Consider the following 27,517-nt stretch of genomic DNA (forward strand, 5'->3'; position numbering starts at 1 on the left):
TTCCCCTGTTTGACTTGGCAGCATTTGGCTTCCATGGCATAGGCCTGTCATTGACACGTCTCTTTCCTTTATCTTCTCTGTGCTGTTTTCTGACCGACTAATGCCATTTACACTAATTCAGCAGAAGGATTTCTTGGGGGGAGGGGCAGAGGGGAGGATGAGGTATTCTGTGAGGCTGGGTTTTTTTTATCATGGTGTGTTTTATGGCTGCTTTCTGATCTGTCTTCTCTTCCCTCTCCTCTTCCTCCAGGCGCAGGGACCTTTGCACCCAGCTCAGACAGTGGCAGCTGAAAGTCATAGATAATGTCAAGAGGGGGCAGCACAAGAAGTCCCTGGAGAAGCTCTTCCAAGGTTTCAAGCCAGCTGTGGAAGCCTGTTACTTCAACTGGGAGGAGGCCTATCCCATCCCTGGCATCACCTACAGCAGCACTGATAAAAAGAATTCATTCTGTTGGGTAAAGGCTGTCCAGCAGAGGAACTGTCGGTTGCAGTGTGTGGAAACCACGTGTGAGGCTGGCAGAGGCCACGGGCAGGAACCTGGGGGAACCTGTCTGCAGCCAGGGGACAGGTCACGCCCCTCTTCGCAAGAACCAGCTGTCCGTCCTAAGGAACTCATTGGGAAGCGGAAAGTTGTCTCTGAAGCCCCCCAGAGGGCTCTGCGCCGACTTTCAGCAGAAGGAGATAAGGCTGTTTATAAGACAGCAGTAGGCAAGGCCAAGCTGCCGGTGGGGAAAAGCTTAGCCAGTAAACATAGTGGGAAACGCCGCATGAGCAGTGAAGACAGCTCTCTGGAACCAGACTTGGCAGAGATGAGCCTGGATGACAGCAGCTTGGCTCTGGGGGCGGAGGCCAGTAACACCTTCAGTTTCACGGAGAGCCCCCTGAGTAGGAGCTACAGGGACACTTTTGAAGATGATGGGGGGGTGTACTTCTCGGAGGGTCCTGAGCCCAGCGTCAGGAGCAATCCCGCTGCCAAGAAAGCTCCAAAGGATCCCGTGGAAGAAGTGGGCAGCGGAGACGACGATCTGCCTTCTGCAGATGAGAACGGTGCAAGCCGGAAGCCAGAAGTGGGAGAGAATGGTGCAGCAGGGGGTGGGGAGGAGGGAGAAGAGGAAGATGATTACCAGGTATACTATCTGAATCCACAGGAGGTGGCCAAGGAGGAGGAGGACAAAGCAGAGGGTGGGAATGAAGAGGAGCAGGACATCTTTGCTGGTATAAAGCCCCTGGAGCAGGAGAACAGGATGGAGGTGAGCGAGCTCTAGCTGGAAAATAGCAACGTGATTATTTTTCTTAATTTTTGTGAATGTAACATATCTAAAGTAAGTTTAAAAGAACATCATAAAGTTTGCACAGTCAGGCAGTCAAGTGAAGAAAAGCAGGAATTAAAGTTGGTTGTGCTACATTATTTTGGTCCCCATTATGATAGTCTTTATACTGTTTTTTTTTTCCCCCTGACCTCAGTGGAAGGGTGAGATTTGGAATCATAGGTTCCATTTGAGGCTCTGGAGGGCAGTGTGTTCTAGTGATCGCTAGCGCTTCTGCCCATTTCCCCCAAAGCTTAACCCTTCTGTCCCTGGCTGCTTTTTCCAGTCTCCTCACCTAGCCATTTCTAATCTCCCCTGCCCCTAGATTCCTTGTCCCTAGGTTCCCAGCTCCCCATCCCAACCTCCTTGCCCAGTCATTTCCAGTCCTCCATAATCACCCAGTTCCTTGTTCCCAGCCCTCTCCTTCCCCCAGCACACACAATCAACCCAGCTCCTTGTTCCTAATATTCTTGTCCAACCAGTTCTAGTTCCTCCCTCCCATCATTTTGTCTGACCTGTCTCATTCCGTGTTCCCACTGGCTCCCAGGCCCAGTCTCCCTCCCTGGATTCCTCGTATAATCTCAGCATTCTTTCCCCCAGCTCATTCTTAGATCTGTTTCTCCTTTTCCTCACTCCACTGGTTCCCAGTCCTAGTTTCCTTGCTCTGCTGGTCCCAGTCTGCCCTCCTCCTCAGCTCCTCATCCAGTCTGTCTCCTGCCACCTGCTGGCTCCCAGTCCTACTCTCTTGCCCAGCCAGTCCCTCCAACTTCCAGCCTCAGTTTTCCTCTCCCTGACCAGCTTCCAGTCCGATTCTTCCCTCCCTTCTTCAAGTTGTCTTTAGTCCAATCTGCTCCCCAAACCCCAAGTCCAGCTCTTGTCACCTCTGCATTCGAATTACACAGGTTCCTTCTCCATACTGCTTGGGCTCAGCAGAGCAGACATTGAGAGCACAGGAGAGGCAGGCTCCCTGCTCTCAATACTGTTGCCCAGCCCTGGCTGCAGCAATCCAGAGGGGCAAGTGCAGGGGAAGTCCTGTGAAGCTCAGCCCCGTGTGGATAAATTTTGGAGGAATTTAGCTGTGAAGCTCCAAGTCTCTCATGAGCATGGCCAAACGGTGCTTTTTTCCCCAAAGGCTATAACTTGGCTAAATTTGGGTGGATTTTAATGGGCACATCCAAAGGCACATCCCTGACAAAGGCCACTCCCCTTCCAAATTTCAAGTCTCTACTCCTAAGCATGGGGGCACTAGAGTGTCTCAAAGAAAATGTTAAACATGAACAAAACTAACATATTTCTCCTAGCCTCGCTCTGGAACAGCTGAATTGCTGAAAATGTATTCCTCTTAGCCTGAGGCAGACACCCAATCAGGAAAATTTCAGCCCAAAAAGTTCGTTTGACAAAGTGACAAGCAAATGAAAACAGGGTCTTATAAAGATAAATGTTAGGCAATAGGTTGTGCTACCAGCCCCGTGTATCAAAACCTCAAAAGTATGCCTGGAACTTTGCAGATGAATGGGAGGAGCTTATATCAAAGTAGACAGTGCACTGACGAAGGGATATTGGGATGCTGGGAAAGGGAGAGAAACAATTAATTATACACGTTGGTTTTGTTTTTAATTTTTATTTGGGGTTTTTCCCCAGTCTATTCATAGACACTTAGATATCTATGAAGATCAGAAGGGGCCCCCATGATGATCTAGACTGACCTCCTGTATAATGCAGGCCACAGGACTTCACTGCATTGATTCCTGTTTGAACTAGAGCATACTGTTTAGAAAAATGTGCAATCTTGATGTAATTGCCTGTGTTAGTGCTTTGAGGGAAGGGGACTAGACCCCTTGGAAGCTGTGTTTTTGAGAAGCGCTGGAGAGCATGGTAGAGCTGTTCCAGGCAGAGGGGCTGCATAACAGAAGGCAGGAACATGAGTGTTAGCTACAAATCTGATCTGAGATCTGTGTTTAACTCTGTCTTTAGTGACACCAAATAAGAAAGTGGGCAGGGTGGGGTTGACTCCAGCTGTGAGGCTCATGGACTAAATCTAATCCTCTATCCCTTTATTTTCAGATCCTCTTTGCCTGTGCAGAGGCTCTCTATGCACACGGATACAGTAATGAAGCATGCCGTCTGACTGTAGAGCTGGCCAGGGACCTACTGGCCAACCCTCCAGATCTCAAGGTGGAGCAGCCCCCAACCAAGGTAGAGAAGTGCCCTTGTGAACAGAAGGGAGAATGGGGAGGAATACACAGGATTGCCAGACTCAAAAATCATGAGTCATACGGAAAAAGATCATGAAGTTTGCCCTAAAATCATGAGGTTAAAAATAATTATATTGTGTTTTGGTCTGTATTTTGATTTTTTTGAACTCCCTCTGCCTGTTCACTGTGTCAAGGGCACAGAAACACTCGGGCAGCTGAACAGAATTTCACCATGCAGCAAGCCTCAGATGCAGTAACATCCGCTGGTGATTCCTCTTCTCTCTGCACAGGGCTGTGCCGGGCCTTGACCTGCCCTGCACCCCCTTTAGATTAGGCTTCTCTGGCTGTTCAGCATTTCACCTGAAAAGGGGCAATGGGTCCTTCAGCATGACTTGAAGGGACTTTCAGTCATCCCTACACTCACTAGGCCCAGCGCCTCACACAACCTTCCTCTCCCTGGCCTGCACTCCAGTGTTCTTGTCTGCCGGATGGGAACCACAATGAACAACTCCTATCAATGGTCCCTTGTGGATCTACACCTTCCATTTGAACAAAGCACTCAATTTAACATTGCTTTAAACATGCTTCCAGAGTGCAAATGTCACTGTGTGCTACATAATTAAATGCCAATACCAAAAATACGGCCTTGTTTTTCCATAGCCCTACATTCACTTCACTTATCTGGTCTTCATGGATTTTCCACACCTCTTCCGTATTTAAACCCTCTGTCTCTTCCTTTAGAACAGGCACCATTGCTTGGACCCTGAGAGAGCAAACCCCTCTGGAAATTGAGCACATGTTAACAATGCATTTTTAGTCTCTAGAGTTGTCTTCTAATGTGGTGGAAGCTTTGGGATCTTGGAGTAGAGAATTGGAAGTGGGAGGAAATGAGAAAGGAAAGAATGGCTGGGAATCCACATGGCATTAAGCAGACTCTGCTCGTCTTGGTGATGTCCCTGCCATTGAAAGGGAAAAGGTTATAGAATCATAGAATATTAGGGTTGGAAGAGACCTCAGGAGGTCATCTAGTCCAATCCCCTGCTCAAAGCAGGACCAACACCAACTAATTCATTCCAGCCAGGGCTTTGTCAAGCCGGGCCTTAAAAACCTCTAAGGATGAAGATTCCACCACCTCCCTAGGTAATACATTCCAGTGCTTCACCACCCTCCTAGTGAAATAGTGTTTCCTAATATCCAACCTAGACCTCCCCCACTGCAACTTGAGACCATTGCTCCTTGCTCTGTCATCTGCCACCGCTGAGAACAGCTGAGCTCCATCCTCTTTGGAACCCCCCTTCAGGTAGTTGAAGGATGCTATCAAATCCCCCCTCACTTTTCTCTTCTGCAGACTAAACAAGCCCAGTTCCCTCAGCCTCTCTTCGTAAGTCATGTGCCCCAGCCCCCTAATCATTTTCATTGCCGTCTGCTGGACTCTCTCCAATCTGTCCACATCCTTACTGTAGTGGGGGGACCAAAACTGGATGCAGCATTCCAGATGTAGCTTCACCAGTGCCGAATAGAGGGGACTAATCACTTCCCTTGATCTGCTGGCAATGCTCCTACTAATGCAGCCCAATATGCCATTAGGCTTCTTGGCAACAAGGGCACACTGCTGACTCATATCCAGCTTCTCATCCACTAATCCCCAGGTCCTTTTTTGCAGAACTGCTGCTTAGCCAGTTGGTCCCCAGCCTGTAGCGGTGCATGGGATTCTTCCGTCCCAAGTGCAGGACTCTGCACTTGTCCTTGTTGAACCTCATCAGATTTCTCTTGGCCCAATCCTACAATTTGTCTAGGTCACTCTGAACCCTATTCCTACCCTCCAGCATATCTACTTCTCCCCCCAGCGTAGTGTCATCCACAAACTTGCTGAGGGTGCAATCCATCCCATCATCCAGATCATTAATGAAGATGTTGAACAAAACCGACCCCTGGGGCACTCCGCTGCCAACTAGACATCGAGCCATTGATCACTACCCGTTGAGCCCAACAATCTAGCCAGCTTTCTATCCACCTTATAGTCCATTCATCCAATCCATACTTTTTAAACTTGCTGGCAAGAATATAGTTATATAGTAATAGTTTGTCCAAGCCAGCATCCACCTGCTAAAGTGGTCCAATATTGGAAGAATTGGCTTAGTGAGGAGGCAGAAGCCCCCATTGCATTGTCATTTGAGGGAAAGGTAGACAGATGCTGTGGGGGAGGAGCCATCCATAACCAGTGGCAGTTGGAATTCTGCACCAAAAGGGGAGAGTGTGCAAAATTGGGTCTGTTTCATCACCCAGAAACTGCTGGATTATGGAGGGGGACAGGGCAATAGGTAGAGCCAGGACAAAACAGTGCTTCCAAAATAATGGATGCACGTTCTCCTCAGTGCACAGGTGGGGAGGAGCTCCTGCAGGCAGGAACATAGGGGGAATCATTGGCACATCCTCACACTGCTGGGATCAATTCATTTCCTAACAAACCTGTTATGAACTACTCCTCTCACAGGGGAAGAAGAACAAGGTGTCGACCAGCAAGCAGACGTGGATGGCAACCAACACCCTGTCCAAAGCTGCATTCCTGCTGACTGTGCTGAGTGAGAGGCTGGAATACCACAACCTGGCCTTCCGCATTGGCATGTTTGCCCTGGAGTTACAGAGGCCTCCTGCCTCTACCAAGGCCCTGGAGGTATAAAGTGGTTCAGAAAGACTGTACCTGTGAGCAGCACCACACTGCTGGGGTTTCCCCCTTCATGCTCAAGTATTCCCCATTTGAGTTCTGTGCATCAGGTCCTGCCTTTAGGAGTTCTCTCAGAATTAGTCTACATAGAGCCAAGCAGGCACTGAGTGAGTCAGTGAGTGACCTAGAATTTTTGTAGCAAAGGTTACTCCTATGTTGAAGACACCTTGGGCTAAATCTGTGGGAGGAAATTCAGTGCTTGTCTACAGGAGAAAGTTGCAATTGTTTACTTTAAGAGGTAAACTTAAAATGATTTAATTAAACCAATGGAAAACCCTGTGTGGGCACTCTAAACTGATCTGAAATAAAGCCATTCTGGAGCTCCCCACAGGGTTTACACTGGTTTAACTAACTCATTTTAAATTCACACCTTAGGGTAAACTGGTGCAACTTTGTAGGCCATCACACTTGCCCATACTATGTATTTAGACATCTAAATGCATACACAACGGTAAGTACACAACTTCACACACTTTAACTAATGCCCATAGGCCGCCTTCTGTAAAAATGTGATCTGTTCAGACCTTGGTTTTGTGAGTTGCTGCTCCTGTCACTTTCTAACTAGCAAGATTGCAGAATCCCCTGAAGGTGCAGATATTACCAGGCTACTACTGAGGAATAAACTTGTTACCCTAAGGTTATCTACATTCATACTTAACAGTGTCTGTTGAGAAGATTAAATGTGGGTCTGGCATTCACCGGATGCGTAAACTGGCATGGGAAACAATGCTTTAAAAATGGAAAGAATACTACAGTGGAGAAAAATACACTGTAATGCAACAATCTTTGTTCAGTGGAATATGTACTGGAATATTGTCCATTCTCCTCCTGGACAGTCCTTTCCTCCTCAGCTGTTGTATTGCACAAGGTAACATCCTTCTCTGTATCAGAGGGGTAGCTGTGTTAGTCTGAATCTGTAAAAAGCAACAGAGGGTCCTGTGGCACCTTTAAGACTAACAGAAGTATTGGGAGCATAAGCTTTCGTGGGTAAGAACCTCACTTCTTCAGATGCAAGTCTCTTCTCTGTAGGATTGGGAATGATCTACCTTTCTAGTGACCTATCTGGCTGGATGCTTCTCCATATGTCCTTGTGAAGACTGACCTTTTTTCCCCAACCAGACCTCAGAGTAATTGGTTGGAAAGGGAAGGTGAGGAGAAGGTTGTGTATAGAGTAAAGCAAGTCTATTAAACTTGCATGTCCTATGGGACGGCCTCCAGCTGGGCACCATCCTCACTATTGTCTCTGTGTGGGAGAAGGCAAGGAGTGGCATGAGATCAGTGGATTGTATACTAATGAATCAATAAAAACTATTTCAGGGTTATTCCTATATTAAATCATCTGCATAGGACAAGATGGTTCTATGTCCAATGGTCTCTGATGGCTTCTTTTTGCTTCCTTGTGGATACCCTCAGGTGAAGCTGGCATACCAGGAATCTGAGATTGTGGCCTTGTTAAAGAAGATCCCTTTGGGCACTAATGAGATGAACACCATTCGAGGAAGGGCTGAAGAGCTGAGAGAAGGGACCTTGTGTGATTACCGCCCTGTCCTTCCTCTCATGCTGGCCAGCTTCATATTTGATGTCCTATGCACTCCAGGTAATGTCTCGGTTGGTATGTATGCAGAAGGGGCACGTTCCTAGACTTTGAACCTTGGGGACAAAAAGAAGCTTTCAGGGAAAATCTGCACTTCCCTTATGATGATTGCAGCCCTATTCTTACCTGTTCACCCTGAAGTTATACCTACTTCTGCTGTTCCCTCCACACTGGTATGGAGACTCTCTCTTCTTCAGTACTGACCTCCTTCCTAGCTCCCCTTTCATACAAAAGCATTGGGAATCTTATCACATTTCTGACCCATCTGTGTCCCCGTAAAATAATCACGGAGCCATTAAATATATTTTTACGACCCCACTGCTGCGTCTGTTGGGGGAAACAAATACATTAACCATCAGAAAGAGAACGGGGCTTCCAAAACCATCCTGAAGCAGAGCTTGCTAGGGTTGGAGGGGTCCAGTTGAGGGAGAGAGAGAAAGCAGCAGACCTGTGCTATGACCTTAGGGCCGGAATGGTGGTTTGAAATGGGAGCACAAACCCCAGACAGATCCTAGAATACTTTCTGCTTTTTGGTCCTAGCTTCATATAGCTAGGCACTAACTGCCCTCTCCTGTCTCTCCAGTGGTTTCTCCGACAGGATCCAGGCCCCCAAGCCGTAATTGGAATAACGAAATGCCTGGAGATGAGGAACTTGGTTTTGAAGCAGCTGTTGCTGCTCTTGGTAAGAATCCAGCTCTTCCTCCACCTCAGAGGAGGAGGAGGAGGGATTTTCTCATTCACATTCCGAATCCTGCCCCTTTTTGTGGAGTGAATTGGTGCCTGTTGACCTGGGTTCAAATTTGGTGCAGAAGTGGAAGTGTTTTAGTGGGATATTGTCAGAGCTGGGGAGGGAATCTGGGACTGGGATAACAGGAGATCCTGTGTGCCAGGTGGGTTGTGGGAGAAATGCAGCTGAGAACTGAAATTGACAGGTGGGCTGTTAAAGGGGTTAGAGAGAGTGTTTTCAACCATCTTTGCTGCTATTCGGCCTGAAAGATTTGACAGCTAAGTATAGCTGGAGCCTGAACAGTGCAGAGATTAACAGGCAGTCAGTTCAGCAGGGGTTAAAACTCGACAATAAAAACCCAGTAGAATTACTCTGTGGGATACTCACTGTTAGCTCAGACTTTGCTCAAAATCTTCATGGGTGAGTTGCACAAAATTCCTGGCTTCCAATTCATGTGTTTTAGCATGGAAGTGGTAGTGTATATAGCAGGCTTGTGGTATTACGTACGTGAATTTAAAGTAGTGTATGCGTGGTGTTATCAGAACAATTTTCTCTCCACCACCTCCTCCCCAGAAGGAAAGATACACTGATGGTGTTTGAATGTTTGCTAAGTGGCTGCTGTAGAAACTGGAGGCGGCAAAGAGCATGAACAGTCTGAGTGTCTAGTATTCCACTTCCTTTGTCTCCAGGAAGGAGCCTCAGGCAGGCCTGCACATTCACCTTTTGGCCTGTCAGGATCAGGTTGCCCTGGCAGTTGCAGTGCAGACTTCTGGGACAGACTCCAGCTTTCATTCTCAAGGGCATAAACTATGTATAATGTCAACAAGCAAAATAGGACAAACTCTTTCCTTCATGACTAATAGGGGGAGATGAGCAAAAGAGTACAGGGAAAGAGGTAAAATGTATCAGATGCTCTTAAGCCTCTTGAATTCACTTGTCTCTGCATTTTTCTCTTCTTGGCCCTGCAGGCATGAAGACGACTGTGAGTGAAGCAGAGCACCCTCTTCTGTGCGAAGGAACCCGAAGAGAGAAGGGTGATCTGGCTCTAGCTCTGATGATCACATACAAAGATGACCAGTCTAAACTGAAAAAGGTATGTCCCTTTAAGTGATCAGAGCTGAATTACCCTGTGTCATATCCCACTCATGGCCTTGGGGCTGCATTGTATTGCTTATATTATCCTTCCAATGCAAAATCTGAGTGCATAGCGTACTTTAGTCTGCAGAGGCATAATTTCCAAGGGGTTCCTAAATTCCAGCATGGCAGCACACATCTCTCACACTTAGTTCTCATTCGCTACATATGATCTCTCCCTTCATCCATTAGGATGCTGTCGACTGTGCCCTTGGATTTTCAGGATAGTTCTGTATCTGCCCTGGATGCTGGCTCACTTTTGCCCCAGGGATATTGGCCTGCATTCTTTGCCTTGCCAAAGTGTTAGTCCTGTGTTCTTTGAGGTATTGGGCTCTGTTTTACATGTTGTCCTAGTGCCAGTCCACTTTGCCCTGTGACCTGGGTGCCTGTATAGAAAATTGTAACCAACATTTTACTTCATACAATAGAACCTCAGAGTTACGAACACCTGGGGAATGGAGGTTGTTCGTAACAGTGAAATGTTTGTAACTCTGAACAAAACTATATGGTGGTTCTTTCAAAAGTTTACAATTAGTATAACTTTGAAACTTTGCTGGGCAGAAGAAAAATGCTGCTTTTAACCATCTTAATTTAAATGAAACAAGCACAGAAACAGTGTTCTTACTTTGTCAAATCTTTTTTTAAACTTTCCCTTTTTAAAAAAAAAACCTCTGCTGCTACCTGATAGCTTCTGCTTCCAAATGAGGTGTGTGGTGTGATGGGTTGGATCACAGAAACCCCATTGGGAACTGCCAACTGATGTGCCAAGACTACTTCTGCCCCTGCTTTCCCTGCCAGCTCGGGACTCCAGCACCCTGTCTTGTTAAGCAAACATGCTAGTCTGCTCCAGCACAGACCCACGTGCCCCAAAGCTGCAGACTTAACTGAAAGCAACTTACAGAAGTGTTCTGTCTTTAACACTCAGATGCCCAACTCCCAATGGGGTCTAAACCCCAAATAAATCCATTTTACCTTGTATAAAGCTTATACAGGGTAAACTCATAAATTGTTCACCCTCTATAACACTGATAGAGAGAAAGACATGCATAGCTGTTCCTCTCCCCCCCCCCCCCCCCATGGCTTTAATACATACTCTGGGTTAGTTAATAAGTAAAAAGTGATTTTATTAAATACAGAAAGTAGGATTTAAGTGGTTCCAAGTAGTAACAGACCGAACAAAGTGAATTACCAAGTAAAATAAAATAAAACATGCCAGTCTAAGCCTGATACAGTAATAAAACTGAATACAGATAAAATCTCACCCTCAGAGATGTTTCAATAAGTTTCTTTCACAGACTGGATGCCTTCCTAGTGTGGGCACAATCCTTTCCCCTGGTACAGCCCTTGTTCCAGCTCAGGTGGCAGCTAGGGGATTTCTCATGATGGCTCCCTAATTTGTTCTGTTCCACCCACTTATACATCTTTTGCATAAGGTGGGAATCCTTTGTTCCTTTCTGGGTTCCCTTCCCCCTCCTTCTCAATGGAAAAGCACCAGGTTAAAGATGGATTCCAGTTCAGGTGACATGATTACATGTCACTGTAAGACTTCATTACCCACTTGCCAGCACACACATATACAGGAAGACTCACAAGTAAAACAGAGCCATCTATAGACAATTGTCCTGGTTAATGGGAGCCATCAAGATTCCAAACCACCATTAATGGCCCACACTTTGCATAATTACAATAGGCCCTCAGAGTGTATTTTTTATTTCTAGTTTCAAATACAAGAATGATACATCTATACAAATAGGATGACCACACTCAGTAGATTATAAGCTTTGTAATGATACCTTACAAGAGACCTTTTGCATGAAGCGTATTCCAGTTACATTATGTTCATACTCGTTAGCATATTTTCATAAAATCATATAGAGGGCAACGTCACATGGTTGACCAGTCAGTTTGTAACTCTGGTGTTCGTAACTCTGAGGTTCTACTGTAATATATCCCAACTCAGCTGCATGTGTATACATGTATATCTTATTTGCACTTGGAAGGACATAATTTTGGAGAACAATTAAAGAATTGCTGATTCTGCATGAAAAACTTTGAAGCCCATTCTATTGAGAGACAATTCTATTCTTCTAGAGTATTTTCAGTATTCTTCTACCTTCTTAAAGAGTTTGCCTGTTCTGCTGCTCTTTCCCCTATTTCATGTTACAATCCTCTGCCTGTGGCATTGCCAGTAATCTAGACATTAATTCACTGAGACATCAAAATTGGTTACTTTTGTGTGAATGAACAACACAAATGAACAAATTCTTAAAACCCAGATTGTTTTCATGCAAATGTTCCCTAGTAATAAAAATAGAAAAGTGAGGATCAGAAACTATTATTAAAGAATAATAGAGTGCATTTCTCTAGTATATAGAAGTCTCAAAGGCCTTTCAACACTTCTGTACAGTAGGTCTGTATTTTACAGTTAGAGAAACTGAAGCACAAAAGTGTAATGACTTGGCCAAGGTCACCCAGTGAGTCTGTGGCAGAACTGTGAATAGAACCCAGATCTCCTGGCTCCCAGTTCTGTGATTTAACCACCCGATGAGAATCAGAATTGTTTCCATATTGAATGTTGGAGGGGTCATTGGCTTTTTAAGATGCGTGTAAACGGAGAAGGAGCAGTCGGTACCATTTGAGTCTACCCTTCCAGAATAGTGCAGTCATGTGAGTATGGAACCTGTCTGGCTGATCTCAGAGCCTGCTTTTCCTAAAGGAGCTGAAAAGGACCTAGGGGTTACAGTGGACAAGAAGCTGGATATGAGTCAACAGTGTGCCCTTGGTGCCAAGAAGGCCAACGGCATTTTGGGCTGTATAAGTAGGGGCACTGCCAGCAGATTGAGGGACGTGATCATTCCCCTCTATTCAACACTGGTGAGGCCTCATCTAGAGTACTGTGTCCAGTTTTGAGCCCCACACTACAAGAAGGATGTGGAAAAATTGGAAAGAGTCCAGTGGAGGGCAACAAAAATGATTAGGGGGCTGGAACACATGACTTATGAGGAGAGGCTGAGGGAACTGGGATTGTTTAGTCTGCAGAAGAGAAGAATGAAGGGGGATTTGATAGCTGCTTTCAACTACCTGAAAGGGGGTTCCAAAGAGGATGGATCTAGACTGTTCTCAGTGGTACCAAATGACAGAACAAGGAGTAATGGTCTCAAGTTGCAGTGGGGGAGGTTTAGGTTGGATATTAGGAAAAACTTTTTCACTAGGAGGGTGGTGAAGCATTGGAATGGGTTACCTGGGGAGGTGGTGGAATCTCCTTCCTTAGAGGTTTTTAAGGTCAGGCTTGACAATGCCCTGGCTGGGATGATTTAGTTGGGGATTGGTCCTGCTTTGAGCAGGGGGTTGGACTAGATGACCTCCTGAAGTCCCTTCCAACCCTGATATTCTATGACATGTATTTTCTTGACACTCTTGTCTAACAGAATTTATTTTCCCCCAGTAAGAAACTGAATTAGTACCTTGCCCGTATCCTTTGGGATAATGGGTGTTCTCTCACTCTGCCTCTAACCCAATTTTTCTCCCCCTATTAAAGATTTTAGACAAACTGCTAGACAGAGAGAGCCAAACACACAAGCCACAGACTCTGAGTTCCTTCTACTCATCCAGCAAGCCCACAGTAGCCAATCAGAAATCTCCTTCCAAACATGCTGCCCAATCCACCACAGCTATCCAGCAGCTTCCAGGGACGTCAGTCACTCAGCAAGCAGGTGTAACCACTGCAGTCCAGAGCAGTCCTTCTGAAAGCTTTGTGGAGAAGAGTGCACAGGGTAAGAGATCTGCTGTTCCAGTGGGATCATGCAGAATGCCCTGTCTTTACTGACAGGAAGGGAAACTAAAGTACTTGTTCCTTTTGGGAGGAGGCCAGGGCTGATTTGTGTATGGTCTGGATAATCGACTGTCACTGAACTCCTTCATCTATTGTACCTCGCTCCTAGGGTAAAATCCACTTCAAGCATTTCTGTCCACTCTGGTATTACAGAACAATTCACTCAACTCTTCAAGCTTTCCATCTCTAGAGAGCAAATGGTAAACTGGTTCCTGATTCATTGTAAAAGAGATTACTCTAGTAACGTCTTTTATGTCGGTATTGCAGTGCTGTGGAGTTACCAAAAAAACCCTATGTACAGCTTCAGGGGCATCTGTGACATCAAGAAACTAGAACAGCAAACTAGATGAGAGTGGGAAGTAAAGGTGAAAGGGAGTTAACTGTGGGAGAGAAGCATAAATTCCCCTCCCTGAAGTTTGTTTCCCCAGGTGCTCTGTGTCCTTGCTTTAATGGCAAACGTCACATGACATGTATGGGAATGGCAAGCAGTGCAAGAGAGGTGTTCCTTTCTAACCTCTTCCTACCAACACATGATTTGAGGACTTCAATGGCTCAGACACAGGTTTGATACAGGAGTGGGTGGGTGAGATTCTGTGGCCTGCATTGTGCAGGAGGTCAGACTAGGTGATCATAATGGTCCCTTCTGACCTTAAAGTCTATGATTCTATAGCTGGAGACTATAGCAATAGCTACAGGAAAGGTTCCTGGAGCATTTCCATTCTAAACCCCTGGCTTCAGCTGCATGGAACTCTCTGAAAGTTTGAGCTGTTAAACTGAACCGTTCTAAGCCTGATCTCTGACAATGGTTTTTTTTAACTTTGAAGGAAAACAGTTCATTGATTGTGAACAAAAGGAATTAGAAAAATACATTTTGCTCCCCTTTATTAAAAAAAAAAAAAAAAAAAGGTCTTGACCTTTCTTTGAGCAGCTAAAACTGCTGGGGCAGGAAGTTTAGCATGGAAATAAATCTTGGTTGGCTGCAAAAGTACAAGCTGTCCCCTCTAAGTGTGACACGATGGCTGCATCCCCCAGGAGCTTGGGGGGAGGCATTGTCTCTCTGTGCTCTTGCTGGGACACTGCAGTTCTGTGCAGTCCCATTGCAAGGTTGAGGCTTAATGCCACAATTTGTCCTCAAGTTTTGAGTGGCAGAAGTGTTTTGCTGGGTCTTGTGGAAAAACTTCATGGCTCAGTAAACTTTAAGTGCTGAGTGTGATTTTTTTTTTTCCATGTGACCCCGTGGGAGCCTGACACCACTGGAAACATTATGCATATCTGTAGCTTTACCTCTTCTGCATATGCATTACAGTATAGTATAGTTTTTAATTACATGACCATGTACTAATTGCTGTATTTTCCCCCTACAACCTTATTTATACATGATGAGGAAACAGCTTAAATGGCTTGCCCAAAACCCCATAATAGGTCAGTGTCAGAGCCAGGAGTAGAATTCAGTCTACCTCCCTTCAGTATTGGTTCTTAACCACTAGATCATCTTTTCTTTAATTGCTAAATTAGCAACTCAGCGATTTTGACACTCCTGTGTTTCTTTCATTTGCATGTCCTAGCAACCCTATCCTGATTCTCAGCTAATACAGTCCCATGTGTTCTGATTCTGTCTTTACAGGAAAAGAATCTTCAAGAACATTTTTGGAAAATAAGTGATTATTTAATACTAGCAGTGTCTTTAAAAAAGAATTGTGAGAATTTAAAAAGACATTAAAACCTCTTTGTTTAAAGCTCTTCTAATGTAAAACCCTCTTATTTTTTTTTTCTTTTTAAACAGCCCCACAAGAATATTCTGTTTTTTAGGGACCTTTTAGTATGAAGACTTAGCCTAAGGATGTAGGAATACTGTAACTGAAAGCTTAAGAGAATTCACTATCGATGTGCTACCACTGTAATGTAAGAAGGGATCATTTGGATTTTCCTTGGCAGTTGCAATTGGAACAAGTGACCTTTTAAGAGTCGCTTCTAGAAACAACTCTTTTCCTGTTGTATGCTGAATCCTGGCCTTTGCTTATTGGAAATGTCCTGCTCTTCTTCTGAAGAACATGAGGGGCAGGTGAAGGTGGACAGGGCAGGACCTGAAACACAATGTAAAGTGTATTCACTCTCAGTCTGGGGCAGGATTATGTATGTGGAACTCAGATAAAAATACCAGAGTACCCTGTCTTAACTCGACTGAGGAGTAAACCTGTACATGTAAAAACCAGCTGTGCTTTTAGTACCCATCTCCTAGGATGAGAAAAGGGGGATCTGTATCAAAATCCAGGTCTGGCAGATTATCCTTCACCTGGCTGCATTTCTTTTGAGCAAGAGAAGCCGCGTTTATGCCTTTACAAAGACATGGTGGTGTTCAGAGACATCTGGCTTCACATACGTTTCAAGACTTGTTTCATTGTCTCTTGCTGCTTTCCCGTTTGTCCAGAGAGCTCTCAGAGGTCTTCTTGCGAGCCGCCTGGGGAGTCCACTGTCGTGAAACAGGAGGGGAAGGTTCCCAGTCGTCTGGCCCTTGGAAGTCGAGGTGGATACAATGGGAGATGCTGGGGCTCACCTGTCAGGCAGAAGAAGAAACACACAGGTAGCTGTGCTAGGCCCTCTGCAGGGACAAACCAGTTCATCCACCATTCCACTCTCTTGTCAGTCTCTCCCCTCAGTGAAAAAAGCAGTTCTTATCTGTCTGAAAGCTCTTTGGGGTGGGGACACAGGTCTTGCCCTGTAAAGTCCCTTGTGTTTAACACTAGCTGTGTTCTGGCTAGCGAATTAGGTATGTTGGAACTGAATGGGTGCACTGTTTCCATGGTGCCCCCAGCTCCTGCTGGCCCAGGGAGCAGGGCACCATGATTTTGGGCTCTGTGCCAAATTCAGATATGCTGCCACTGGCTAAGTTACCCCCGCTTTCTGCTGCTTTCTGTGGGGACTGGGTGTGTTTGGGGGTAAGTTGCCTTGGGATTGCGGGTGGGGAACTCTTCTGTTTAAATTGGATGGGATGTTAAATATCGTATATACAATGGGGACGTTGTACTGCACTATTTCGATAAAACCATAAAATAAATACGCAGTCTGCTGGGCTTGGTGGTTGATATGTACAATTGCTTCGATTCTCGTCATCAAAATGTACCAAAGATCTATGTGGAGTGCGAGTGGCAGGGAAATGTGTGCAACAGGCTTCCCTTCCCCGTCTGTCGGGACGCTGTGGGGACTTCTCTGTATTTTGAAACTACAAAATCAGTGCAGGGTTGGTTGGATGAACTGGCCAGTTTTGTCTATGAATGTACATTCCAGTTGTAGTTTGCAAAGAAATGAAACCCTCCTCAGCTGTTTACACTGCCTGTGGTGTGAATGGCTTGGAACCTGTTCAGGTGTGCAATGGTCCTGGAGAGGAGCTTGCCCGTTGACCTGCCCTTTGTTGTCTGTGGTGTTGTAGGCATGGCCAGTATTGACAGCAGTGCTCCCGAAACCACCTCTGACAGCTCTCCAACCCTCAGTCGTCGGCCCCTTCGTGGGGGATGGGCAGCCACCTCCTGGGGCAGAGGACAGGACAGTGACAGCATCAGTAGCTCGTCCAGTGACTCACTGGGCTCATCGTCCTCGAGTGGCAGCAGGAGAGCCAGTGGTGGAGCACGTGCAAAGACTGTGGAAGTTGGCAGGTAAGATCCACTTTCCTCCCTCAGTACATGACACCTCGTGGCTTCCTTGGTCCGGAGTCAAGTGTGTACACGGGCATGTGTACATCTGTGGAGTGCCTGCTGGTGAGAGCTCGCTGAGCCTGAAGAGAAGAGCTCTGTGAGTGCTTGCTCCTGTCCAAGTGGCTCCTGTATCTTGTCATTCCAGGTATAAAGGGAGGCGGCCGGAAAGCCATGCACCTCACGTCCCAAACCAACCCTCGGAAGCAGCTGCTCACTTCTACTTTGAACTGGCCAAGACCGTTCTTATCAAGGCGGGTGGAAACAGCAGTACCTCCATCTTCACTCATCCCTCTTCCAGTGGTGGACACCAGGGGCCCCACCGCAACCTCCATCTCTGCGCCTTTGAGATTGGGCTCTATGCACTAGGGCTGCACAACTTTGTGTCTCCCAACTGGCTCTCTCGAACCTACTCCTCCCACGTCTCTTGGATCACAGGTTAGGGCAGCATTACTAGGGTTCTCTTTATCTGGTGGGGTGGGGAGCTTGATCTTAGTAACATCACTGCTGAGACACCGAGGCACACAACTGCAGCCTGCCATGGACAGCTGCACACACCAGGTGGCAAGGATTTGCAAAGGCGGTGCTTACTACAGCTTGGGGAGGATTCCGGTGCCAATACCTGCTTCTTGACTTTGCACCATAACCAGCTGCAGTGCTCAGAAGTCTCTGGGCAAGGTGGGGGCCCATAGGATTGTCTTAATGGGATAGGGCCTCTCTGAGGATCTCTGCTGACGAGAGACACTTGCAAAGCATTGTTGTGGCTGAGCGTGTTGGAGACTTTGACCTTCCTCCTCTACCCCATTACACTCAGACTAGCTTCCTCCCTGTGGCTTGGAGAGCTCAGATAGCCGTAGTGGAAAGCTAAAGGAATGTTATGAATTTCTCATATAAGGAAAAATTAGTTCCCTTTTCTCAGGCTGGAATATCCCCCAAGCCCTCTACAAGTGTCTGACTCCTTCCTGTGCATTAGCATACATTCAGGCATTCTCCAGGTCATCTAAGGGGAATGTTAATCCAGTGGCAGTAGGGGACACTTGGCTAGCTTATCCTGTTGCTGCCTTCCATCTTCCCCCTGTAGACAGTGCTCTGGCCTACCATGCCTGACTTGCTGGTCGAGCAGCTGCACAGAGCTGTCTCTAGGATTCTGCAGTGCTACTGTGTCACTACTAGCATGATGCAAGAGCGTGAGCTCCCTGCTTATTCAAGGCCCTGCCTTTGCCAGTCGGACATGAAGCTTGAGGAGAGCACTTGGGTTCCACCTGCCTTCCCCAAGGGGTCTTGTACTTTGGGGAGTTCCAGGCTTCTCCCCCTGCAGAGCCATGGCGTCTCTAACCTTAACCCTCCTGATAATATCCAATGGCTGGAAGTGGAGACAAGACACATTCAGACTGGAAGCAAGGGGCACATTTTTAATCATTGGAACAGTTTACCAAAAGGCGTGGTGGATTCGCCAGCACTGACAATTTTAAAATCCAGACTGGATGTTTTTCTAACAGATCTGCTCTAGGGATGATTTGGGGGCAGTCTCTGGCCTGTGCTATACAGGGGGTCAGACTAGGTGAGCCCAATGGTCCCTTCTGGCCTTGGAGTTGATGGAGCTGATTGGTGCTGTGATTGAGTCTGTGGAGGGTGGTGTGTGATGCTCGTCCTTCTCTTCCCCTCTGGTTACTAGGGCAGGCCATGGAGATTGGCAGCGCAGCCTTGAACATTCTGGTGGAGTGTTGGGATGGACACTTGACTCCTCCGGAAGTGGCATCATTGGCAGACAGGGCTTCAAGGGCCAGGGACTCAAACATGGTGCGAGCAGCTGCTGAACTGGCACTCAGCTGCCTGCCCCATGCCCATGCCTTGAACCCAAACGAGATCCAGAGGGCCCTGGTGCAGTGCAAGGAGCAGGTGAGCATCGCTTCCTGGGGGCAGTCTGACCTCCAAAGGTCCTGGACATGCCAGGGAGTCAGCTGGTATCAGTGGGATTGGCTCCTCCCTGCCTTGTGAAGACAGAGTAACACAGCACTGATTTCAGTGCTGCATTATAGAGATTTCTCCTATCCTTTGTGGGCAGTCTCTGGTTATTATCCTGCTGGCTGGCTGCTTTGGGCAGCATTGGCCATTCTGAGGCATGTTGCAGTTCTTGGTATCTTACCTGCTGCAGTTTTCTCCTATCCCTCATGCTGTTGGGTTTGTTTTCTCCACTCTCTGCCCCCTTCTCAGGATAACTTGATGCTGGAGAAGGCCTGCATGGCCGTGGAAGAGGCAGCCAAAGGAGGTGGGGTGTACCCAGAAGTCTTGTTTGAAGTGGCACACCAGTGGTACTGGCTCTATGAACAGACTGTTGGTGGGACCCCGGCGCAGAGAGAAGGAGCCACTGGTTGCAGCGCTAGTGGTGCCCGGGCAGGCTCTGAAGCAGTGCGCGGATTGACAGACAGCAGGGTGACTGCTGAGCCCACCACTGTGACAGTGGCAGCTGCAGTGACAGCAGCAGCCACAGTAGTGCCGGTGATCTCTGTGGGGTCAACTATCTACCAGCAGCATACGATGGCTGGGCCGGCAATGGCACATGCACACACCCAGGGGCTGCACCCCTACACTACTCTCCAGACCCATATACCCTGTAACCCCCAGTATATTGGACACCCAATCCAGCACATGCCACGCCCAGCAGTCTTCCCTGTGCCTGGCTCAGCGTACCCCCAGGTGAGTCACCATCAGTGGCCTGGTGTTCTATAGATAATCCTCTGTGTTCATGATAACCTAGCTCAGCTTCTTCGAGAGGGAACATAGTCTAGTGGGGTGAGCTTGGGGTGGGAACCAAGATCTCTGGAGCTCCAGTCTCAGCTCTGCCACTGATTCACTTAGTGGTCTTGGCAAGTCACTTCATGTCTCTAACCCAGCTTTCCCATCTGTAAAGCAGATTTATTTACTTACCTCCCAGGGGTGGGTAATGCATGTAAAGCAACTTGAGAACATTAAGTGTAGTATTAGCTATTGGCATTATAACTGTATTGCTATAGTGCCCAAAGTATGCTAGGCACACTACAGAAATGTCCCATCCCTGAAGAGTTGGCAGTCTAGGCAGCAGAGGTGTAGGGAGGAGGGCGTTAGATTTATTAGGAACTGGGTAAACTTTTGGGAAAGGGGGAGCCTATACAGGACGGATTGGCTCCACCTACACCAAAATGAAACCAGATTGCTGGCACTTAAAAAGGTTGTAGAGCAGTTTCTAAACTAAGGGCTGGGGGAAAGCCGACAGGTGTGGAGGAGCACATCGTTCGGACAGAGACATCCCTTAGGGGAGGATCTATTAATGGAGATTCTCTATGTTCTAGTAAGGAGGAGAGTATGGAAGATAAAATACAGGTAGGATCTGATGAGAAACAGTCAAATGATAAAAAGTCTCATTCAATTACATCGGTAATGGGTGGCAGCTAAAAAGTGACAAGATTTTAAAGTGCTTATATACCAGTGCTAGAAGTCTAAATAATAAGATGGGTGAACTAGAGTGTCTCTTATTAAATGAGGATATTGATATAATAGGCATCACAGAAACTTGGTGGAATGAGGATAATCAATGGGATTTGTACCAGGCTACAAAATATATCGGAAGAACAGAACACGTCGTACTGGTGGGGGAGTGGCACTATATGTGAAAGAAAGCGTAGAATCAAATGAAGTAAAAATCTTAAATGAACCAAATTGTACCATAGAATCTCTATGGATACTAATTCCATGCTCGAATAATAATAATATAGCAGTAGGGATATATTACCGACCACCTGACCAGGATGGTGATAGTGACTGTGGAATGCTCAGGGAGATTAGAGAGGCTATTAAAATAAAAAACCTCAATAATAATAATAATAATAATAATGGGGGATTTCAACTATCCCCATATTGACTGTTTATGTATCGCCTCGAGAGGGGATGCAGAGATAAAGTTTCTTGACACCTTAAATGACTGCTTTTTGGAGCAGCTAGTCCTGGAACCCACAAGAGGAGAGGCAATTCTTGCTTTAGTCCTAAGTAGAGCAAAGGATCAGGTCCAAGAGGTGAATATAGCTGGACTGCTTGGTAATAGTGACCATAATATAATTAAATTTAACATCCCTGTGGCGGGGAAAACACCACAGCAGTTCAACACTGTAGCATTTAATTTCAGTAAGGGGAACTACACAAAAATGAGGAGGTAAATTAAACAAAAATTAAAAGGTACAATACCAAAAGTAAAATCCCTGCAAACTGTAAGGAAACTTTTTAAAGACACCATAGTAGAGGCTTAACTTAAATGTATACCCCCAAATTAAAAAACATAGTAAGCATAGTAAGAGAACCAAAAAAGTACCACCGTGGGTAAACAACGAAGTCAAAGAAGCAGTGAAAGGCAAACAGACATCCTTTAAAAAGTGGAAGTTAAATCCCAGTGAGGAAAATAGAGAGGAGCATAAACTCCGGTAAATGAAGTGTAAAAATATAATTAGGAAGGCCAAAAAAGAATTTGAGGTACAAGTAGCCAAAGGCTCAAAAAGTAATTGTAAAAATTTTTAAGTATATCAGAAGCAGGAAGCCTGCTAAATAACCAGTGGGGCGACTGGACGATCGAGATGCTAAAGGAACACTCAAGGACGGTAAGGTCATTGCGGAGAAACTAAATGAATTCTTTGCATCGGTCTTCATGGCTGAGGATGTGAGGGAGATTCCCAAACCTGAACCATTCTTTTTAGGTGACAAATCTGAGGAACTGTCCCAGATTGAGGTGTCATTAGAGGAAGTTTTGGAGCAAATTGATAAACTAAACAGTAATAAGTTACCAGGATCAGATGGTGTTCACCCAAGAGTTCTGAAGGAACTCAAATGTAAAATTGCAGGACTACTAACTATCATTTAAATCAGCTTCTGTACCAAATCACTGGAGGACAGCTAATGTGATGCCAATTATTAAAAAGGGCTCCAGGGGTGACCCCAGCAATTACAGGCCAGTAAGCCTGACTTCAGTACCAGGCAAACTGGTTGAAACTGTAGTAAAGAACAAAATTGTCATATACATAGATTAACATAATTTGTTGGGGATGAGTTAACATGGTTTTTGTAAAGGGAAATCATGCCTCACCAATCTACTAGAATTCTTTGAGGGGGTCAACAAGCATGTGGACAAGGGGGATCCAGTGGATATAGTGTACTTAGATTTTCAGAACGCCTTTGACAAGGTCCCTCACCAAAGGCCATTAAGCAAAATAAGCAGTCATGGGATAAGAGGGAAGGTTCTCTCATGGATTGGTAACTGGTTAAAAGATAGGAAACAAAGGGTAGGAATAAATGGTCAGTTTTCAGAACGGAGAGAGGTAAATAGTATTGTCCCCCAGGGGTCAGTACTGGGCCCAGTCCTATTTAACATGTTCATAAATTATCTGGAAAAAGTGAGGTGGCAAAATTTGCAGATAATACAGAACTACTCAAGATAGTTAAGTCCCAGGCAGACTGCGAAAAGCTACAAAAGGATCTCACAAAACTGGGTGACTGGGCAACAAAATGGCAGATGAAATTTAATGTTGATAAATGCAAAGTAATGCACATTGGAAAACATAATCCCAACAATACACATAAAATGATGGGGTCTAAATTAACTGTTACCACTCAAGAAAGAGATCTTGGTGTCATTGTGGATAGTTCTCTGAAAACATCCAGTCAATGTGCAGCGGCAATCAAAAAAGCAAACAGAATGATGGGACTCATTAAGAAAGCGATAGATAATAAGACAGAAAATATCATATTGCCTCTATATAAATCCATAGTATGCCCACATCTTGAATAGTGCATGCAGATATGGTCACCGCATCTCAAAAAAGATATATTGGAATTGGAAAAGGTTCAGAAAACGGCAACAAAAATGCTTAGGGTTATGGAACGGCTTCCATATGAGGAGAGATTAATAAGACCGGAACTTTTCAACTTAGTGAAGAGATAACTAAGAGGGAGTATGACAGATGTCTATAAAATCATGACTGGTGTGGAGAAAGTGAATAAGGAAGTGTTTTTTACCCCTTCACATAACACAAGAACCAGGGGTCACCCAGTGAAATTAACTTTAAACAAACAAAAAGAAAGTACTTCACGCAATGCACAGCCAACCTGTGGAACTCGTTGCCAGGGGATAGTGTGAAGGCCAAAAGTATAACTGGGTTCCAAAAGGAATTAGATGTGTTCGTGGAGGATAGGTCCATAAGTGGCTGTTAGCCAAGATGGTCTGGGATGTAACCCCATGCTCTGGGTATCCTTAAACCTCTGACTGCTAGAAACTGGGACTGGATGACGGGGGCATCACTCAAAATTGCCCTGTTCTGTTTATTCACTCTGAAGCATCTGGCATTGGCCACTGTCGGAAGACAGGATGCTGGGCTAGATGGACCTTTGGTCTGACCCAGTATGGCTGTTCTTATGTTCTTATGACTGATATCCAGCTTCCTTTCTAGGGTGTCCACCCAGCATTCATAGGAGCACAGTATCCCTATTCTGTAACAACACCATCTCTGGCAGCTACAGCAGTGTCATTTCCCGGTGTGCCCGTCCCATCCATGACACAGATTGCAGTGCACCCGTACCATGCCGAGACAGGACTGTCACTGTCTTCCAATGTAGCAAGTGAGTATCTTGGCCCCCAGACTCTGTATGTAATAGAAGTGTGGGTCATAGTCCTCCCAGTTTTATCCCAGACAGGACCGATGCGCCTGGGACAGGACTATCACTGTTTTGAAATGTGCCCAGCGTGTGCATCGCAGTCCAGAGATGCACATGCAGAAGGAGGTTAGGCCCATGATAGGGAAACACCTAATGCACCAATCAGAAGTAAACCAGCAAGTGGAACTTCACAGTGTCGATCCATTGAAGTTTCCAGAGTTTCACTCCCTCAGACTGAATTGAGGCAGATACCTGCTAGCAGTCTGACTCCAGATAACTGGGTGAGCTTTATTTCTCTCTCCTCCCATCTGCAGCCCTTCAAGTAAGGGAAGGCACGTGTGTCATTTGTGATGCTGTGAGGTACTTGGGGCAGGAGGCAGCCAAACTTCTGCCACAGAGACTTCCAAAGCCTTTGTCATCTTCGTGAGAGCTTGGAAATGGTCTTGCCCCAAATGCACTTGCTTAGGAGAGAGGGTTTTGTCAGCAGGAGTACGTCAGGGACAGTCTCTGAGTGACTCTGCCATGCTGCAGTCTGGCTGGAGTTCAGCCAGTGTGCAGTGCTGGGAATAGCTGCTGTGTGTGACTATCACTGATCTGCTCCTGTGGGGCATGGCTCTGGCAGGTGAAAGCTGGACCTGGGCTGAATTACACCATCATTTTCTACAAGAACAGTATTGCAATTGGAAGTGGGCTGGCTCTTACTGTAAGTACTGCCAGTGCCTCCCAACTGATAAAGTTCTGGAAGAGCCAGCACAGCGGGGGCATTTGCTAGACATGTTGTCCTCCCTCCCATCCAGATGCTCAGGGAAAAGGGGCTCTTCTTTCTGCTTTTTTTTAAAATGCACTTTCACTCATTTTAACTAATGTAAAAATGACTAGAAAAACCTTGGAGGTCTCAGGATCTTAAAACTCCCCAGGTCTGCTCTGCCCAGCGCCTTTACTTTCAGCTTCAGACTTCAGCTGTGCAGTGGCTGTAACTCTCAGCTTAGAAAAGCAGTTGCTGTTCTCTTCCCTGATGTGCTGGAGTCTGCAGGCTGCTTGCTCATCCTAGGTTAAAGTAAATGAATACAAAGTGCCCCCTCTCTGGCTGCCAGGATGCGACTTACCTGAGTTTGGATTCTCTTGCAGTTTATGTACTCTCTAGTTTTTAAAACACTGTTGCCAATGCCTGGATACTGTTCAGAAAGTGCTTACCCATGTGATGGTGTCTAGGTCTGGGTGATGCTCAGCACACCCCTAGGGGTCAGTCTCCCTGGCTTGCCTTGGCAGGGATTTCACTTAGCTTTGTAATTTGTGTTTCTGACATCTTTCTGTCTGCTTGTGTGATGAGGTCAGATAGATCTGGTCATGAGACACACATTGTCTCCTGGGGAGCGTGCATCTGACACATGCTCATCTCTTAACTAACGTATACAGCAACAGAGAGCATATTTTGAAAAAAACATGAATGAGAAGAAATGAGAACATAGACTCCTCCCCAGGCTGACTCGCTTAGCCAGATGGACGTAGTTGCATATAGGGAGGCTGTGAAATAATGGCATCTACTCTGAAGCTGTGAGGCATGCCACAACTCTCCCTATTAATGCCCTTCTTTGGGGGAGATTCAGATAAACTTTGATCCCTTGCCTGAGTCCATCTTATTGACTCACTTAATGTTACTTAAGATTGTACATGCATAAATTGACATAACATACCAGCTTCTACCATGTGTACTTGGGGAGATGTTCCCCTCAATTCCTTCTCTGCCCTCACAGAGCTTTTTTAGAGGTTTTCCCTCTTGAGTATCGGTTTAGCTTTATTGATGCTGGCTCTGGTGGAAGCTCAGCTGTCATCTCCATGGTCAGAGATGTAAAAGCACCAGTGGCTGGTCTACAATAGGACGTTCGCCATACTGAGCTTTGTTGGAGTCACAGCGATGCTACAACGACACTGCAGATGTAGCTGAGGGAGGGGGAGTGGATCCCACCTCACCTACTATTCTACCCTTCTTAATAGTGTTCTTTCTGAATGACTGTCCCAGCCAACTCTCAGTGGAGAACTCAGCTGAGGTACCCTGGGCAGAGACCCACCTCCTTGGGCAAGTCACCATCAGAGGTGTTACTTAAGCCCAGTAAAGGCACTGGAGTCAACAGCTCTCGTGACTCATGCTGCCCTCTCTGTTCAGCTGAGTTGCCCACTGTTCGCACAGACATTGGTCTGAAACGTCATTTCAGTTTTCCTCAAGCCCGAGTTGCAAAGAAATCAAATGGTGTATTAATGAGTCCTAGCGTCTGTAGAACATGGTGTGCAGAGTGGGGCAGGAATGCATGCAAACTGACCCTCTTTAGAAGACTCAGTTCCTGTTTCTTAAGCAAAATATGGATCTTATTTCCATTCTGTGCCTTGCAGCCCAGTTTTTTCCAGTCCACTTAAAAGGGGTGTCTGCTGTTCTCCACCAGTATGATTGCAGCTTTCAAATGGGGCAGTTAGCAGGATGGCATGGGTGGAGAAAGGGGTGCATGTGTCATGAGGGAGAAGGTGAGTTAAGAACCTTTTCCTAGGCTTGGTTGTATGTCCTAATGCTGCTGTTTCTTCTCTCCAGTAGGGAGTGTCCATGCGGGGTCAACATTCCCAGCAATTCAGGGGGCTCCCTTGACGGCTCTTTCCTCGCAGCCCAATTCCCTTGTTACAGGAGGCTTTCCTTCAGAGGATGAACAGCACAGTCAACCTGTGAGCCCCCAGGGTCTGCACTACCTCCACTCTGCCTACCGAGTTGGTAAGGACAGCCAATCATGGCTCCCATGCCCTCTCGAGAGGGATTCAGGGCAGGGCTGCAGGAGGCTCTCACCGCTGTATGGTAATTCCCTCCTGCACCAGTCTGGTGATTATGGCACCCTGGGGAAGGATTGTTCACTGTCGCGTGTTGATTCTGAGGTGTGGAGACAGGGCAATTTCAGACTGTCCAGTATCTCTGCTGAGCACTGTCAGTCTGCTGTAGCTACGTGGACAGGAAGGGTAGATAGACATGCAATGGGGAAACAGTCCAATAATCCAGCAAATGAATGTTCAGGAGTTTGGGTAGGTTATGAAGGGGATGAAATGAAATACAGCTCTGCAGGCAAATGAGTGTTCAGCAGCCATGTGGAAGACTGGGATTCAGTTTCTGCTGCTCTTAGCAGAGCTGTTAAGCTATGGCCATGCCTCCAGTTCTCGCTCTCCCTGGGCCACACATGTGCCCATATGCATTCCTGGGCAAACTGGCTACAAGACAATAAATAATCCCCCAGAAACCCCACCTGGACTGTCACTGGCCTGGTGGTGTTGGAGTCCCAGGGCCTGTGACTGGCCACAGATCATATTAATTTATATGGTGCTGTAAATTTTATAAATTCGTTCCCTGAAGGGTGTCTACTGCGAGACAGGTACAACAGACACAGGGCAGTAGGTTGAGGCAGGGAGAGCCAGGGTAAATCTGGGGCGAGAAGCTGTAAGGGAAGGGTGCCTGGAAGAGAAGTGGCTTTTCAGGAGTGCTCTGAGGGAGGAGAAGGTGCTCATCAGCCAGTAACCGGGGGAGTTCTTCGCATGATTGCACGTCTATTCCATTTCAGGGGTGCGCATGCCCTGTGCACTAGCATCAGAGATTTTTCCTTTAGCGGTACCTGTCCA

The 27,517-nt window shown here is 46.4% G+C and overlaps 1 protein-coding gene across 5 annotated transcripts in view; it reads left to right on the forward strand.

Moving 5' to 3' along the window:
• Positions 1 to 27,517, forward strand: part of ZSWIM8 (zinc finger SWIM-type containing 8) — a 122,182-nt gene that overhangs the window by 85,071 nt on the left and 9,594 nt on the right. For 4 of the 5 annotated variants that reach the window (XM_005285586.5, XM_042850132.2, XM_042850133.2 and 1 more), the window contains 14 exons: positions 251 to 1,250; positions 3,372 to 3,503; positions 5,997 to 6,176; positions 7,641 to 7,824; positions 8,405 to 8,503; positions 9,517 to 9,641; positions 13,221 to 13,455; positions 15,943 to 16,095; positions 16,942 to 17,164; positions 17,349 to 17,638; positions 18,876 to 19,099; positions 19,415 to 19,897; positions 23,668 to 23,836; positions 26,454 to 26,627. In XM_005285586.5, the coding sequence (XP_005285643.2) occupies positions 251 to 1,250; positions 3,372 to 3,503; positions 5,997 to 6,176; positions 7,641 to 7,824; positions 8,405 to 8,503; positions 9,517 to 9,641; positions 13,221 to 13,455; positions 15,943 to 16,095; positions 16,942 to 17,164; positions 17,349 to 17,638; positions 18,876 to 19,099; positions 19,415 to 19,897; positions 23,668 to 23,836; positions 26,454 to 26,627 (3,671 nt within the window). The remainder of the gene's footprint in view (positions 1 to 250; positions 1,251 to 3,371; positions 3,504 to 5,996; positions 6,177 to 7,640; positions 7,825 to 8,404; positions 8,504 to 9,516; positions 9,642 to 13,220; positions 13,456 to 15,942; positions 16,096 to 16,941; positions 17,165 to 17,348; positions 17,639 to 18,875; positions 19,100 to 19,414; positions 19,898 to 23,667; positions 23,837 to 26,453; positions 26,628 to 27,517) is intronic. The other variant, XM_065551497.1, reaches the window with a different exon arrangement.

Source organism: Chrysemys picta, chromosome 7 (genome assembly GCF_011386835.1).
Source record: "Chrysemys picta bellii isolate R12L10 chromosome 7, ASM1138683v2, whole genome shotgun sequence".
NCBI lineage: Eukaryota > Metazoa > Chordata > Testudines > Emydidae > Chrysemys > Chrysemys picta.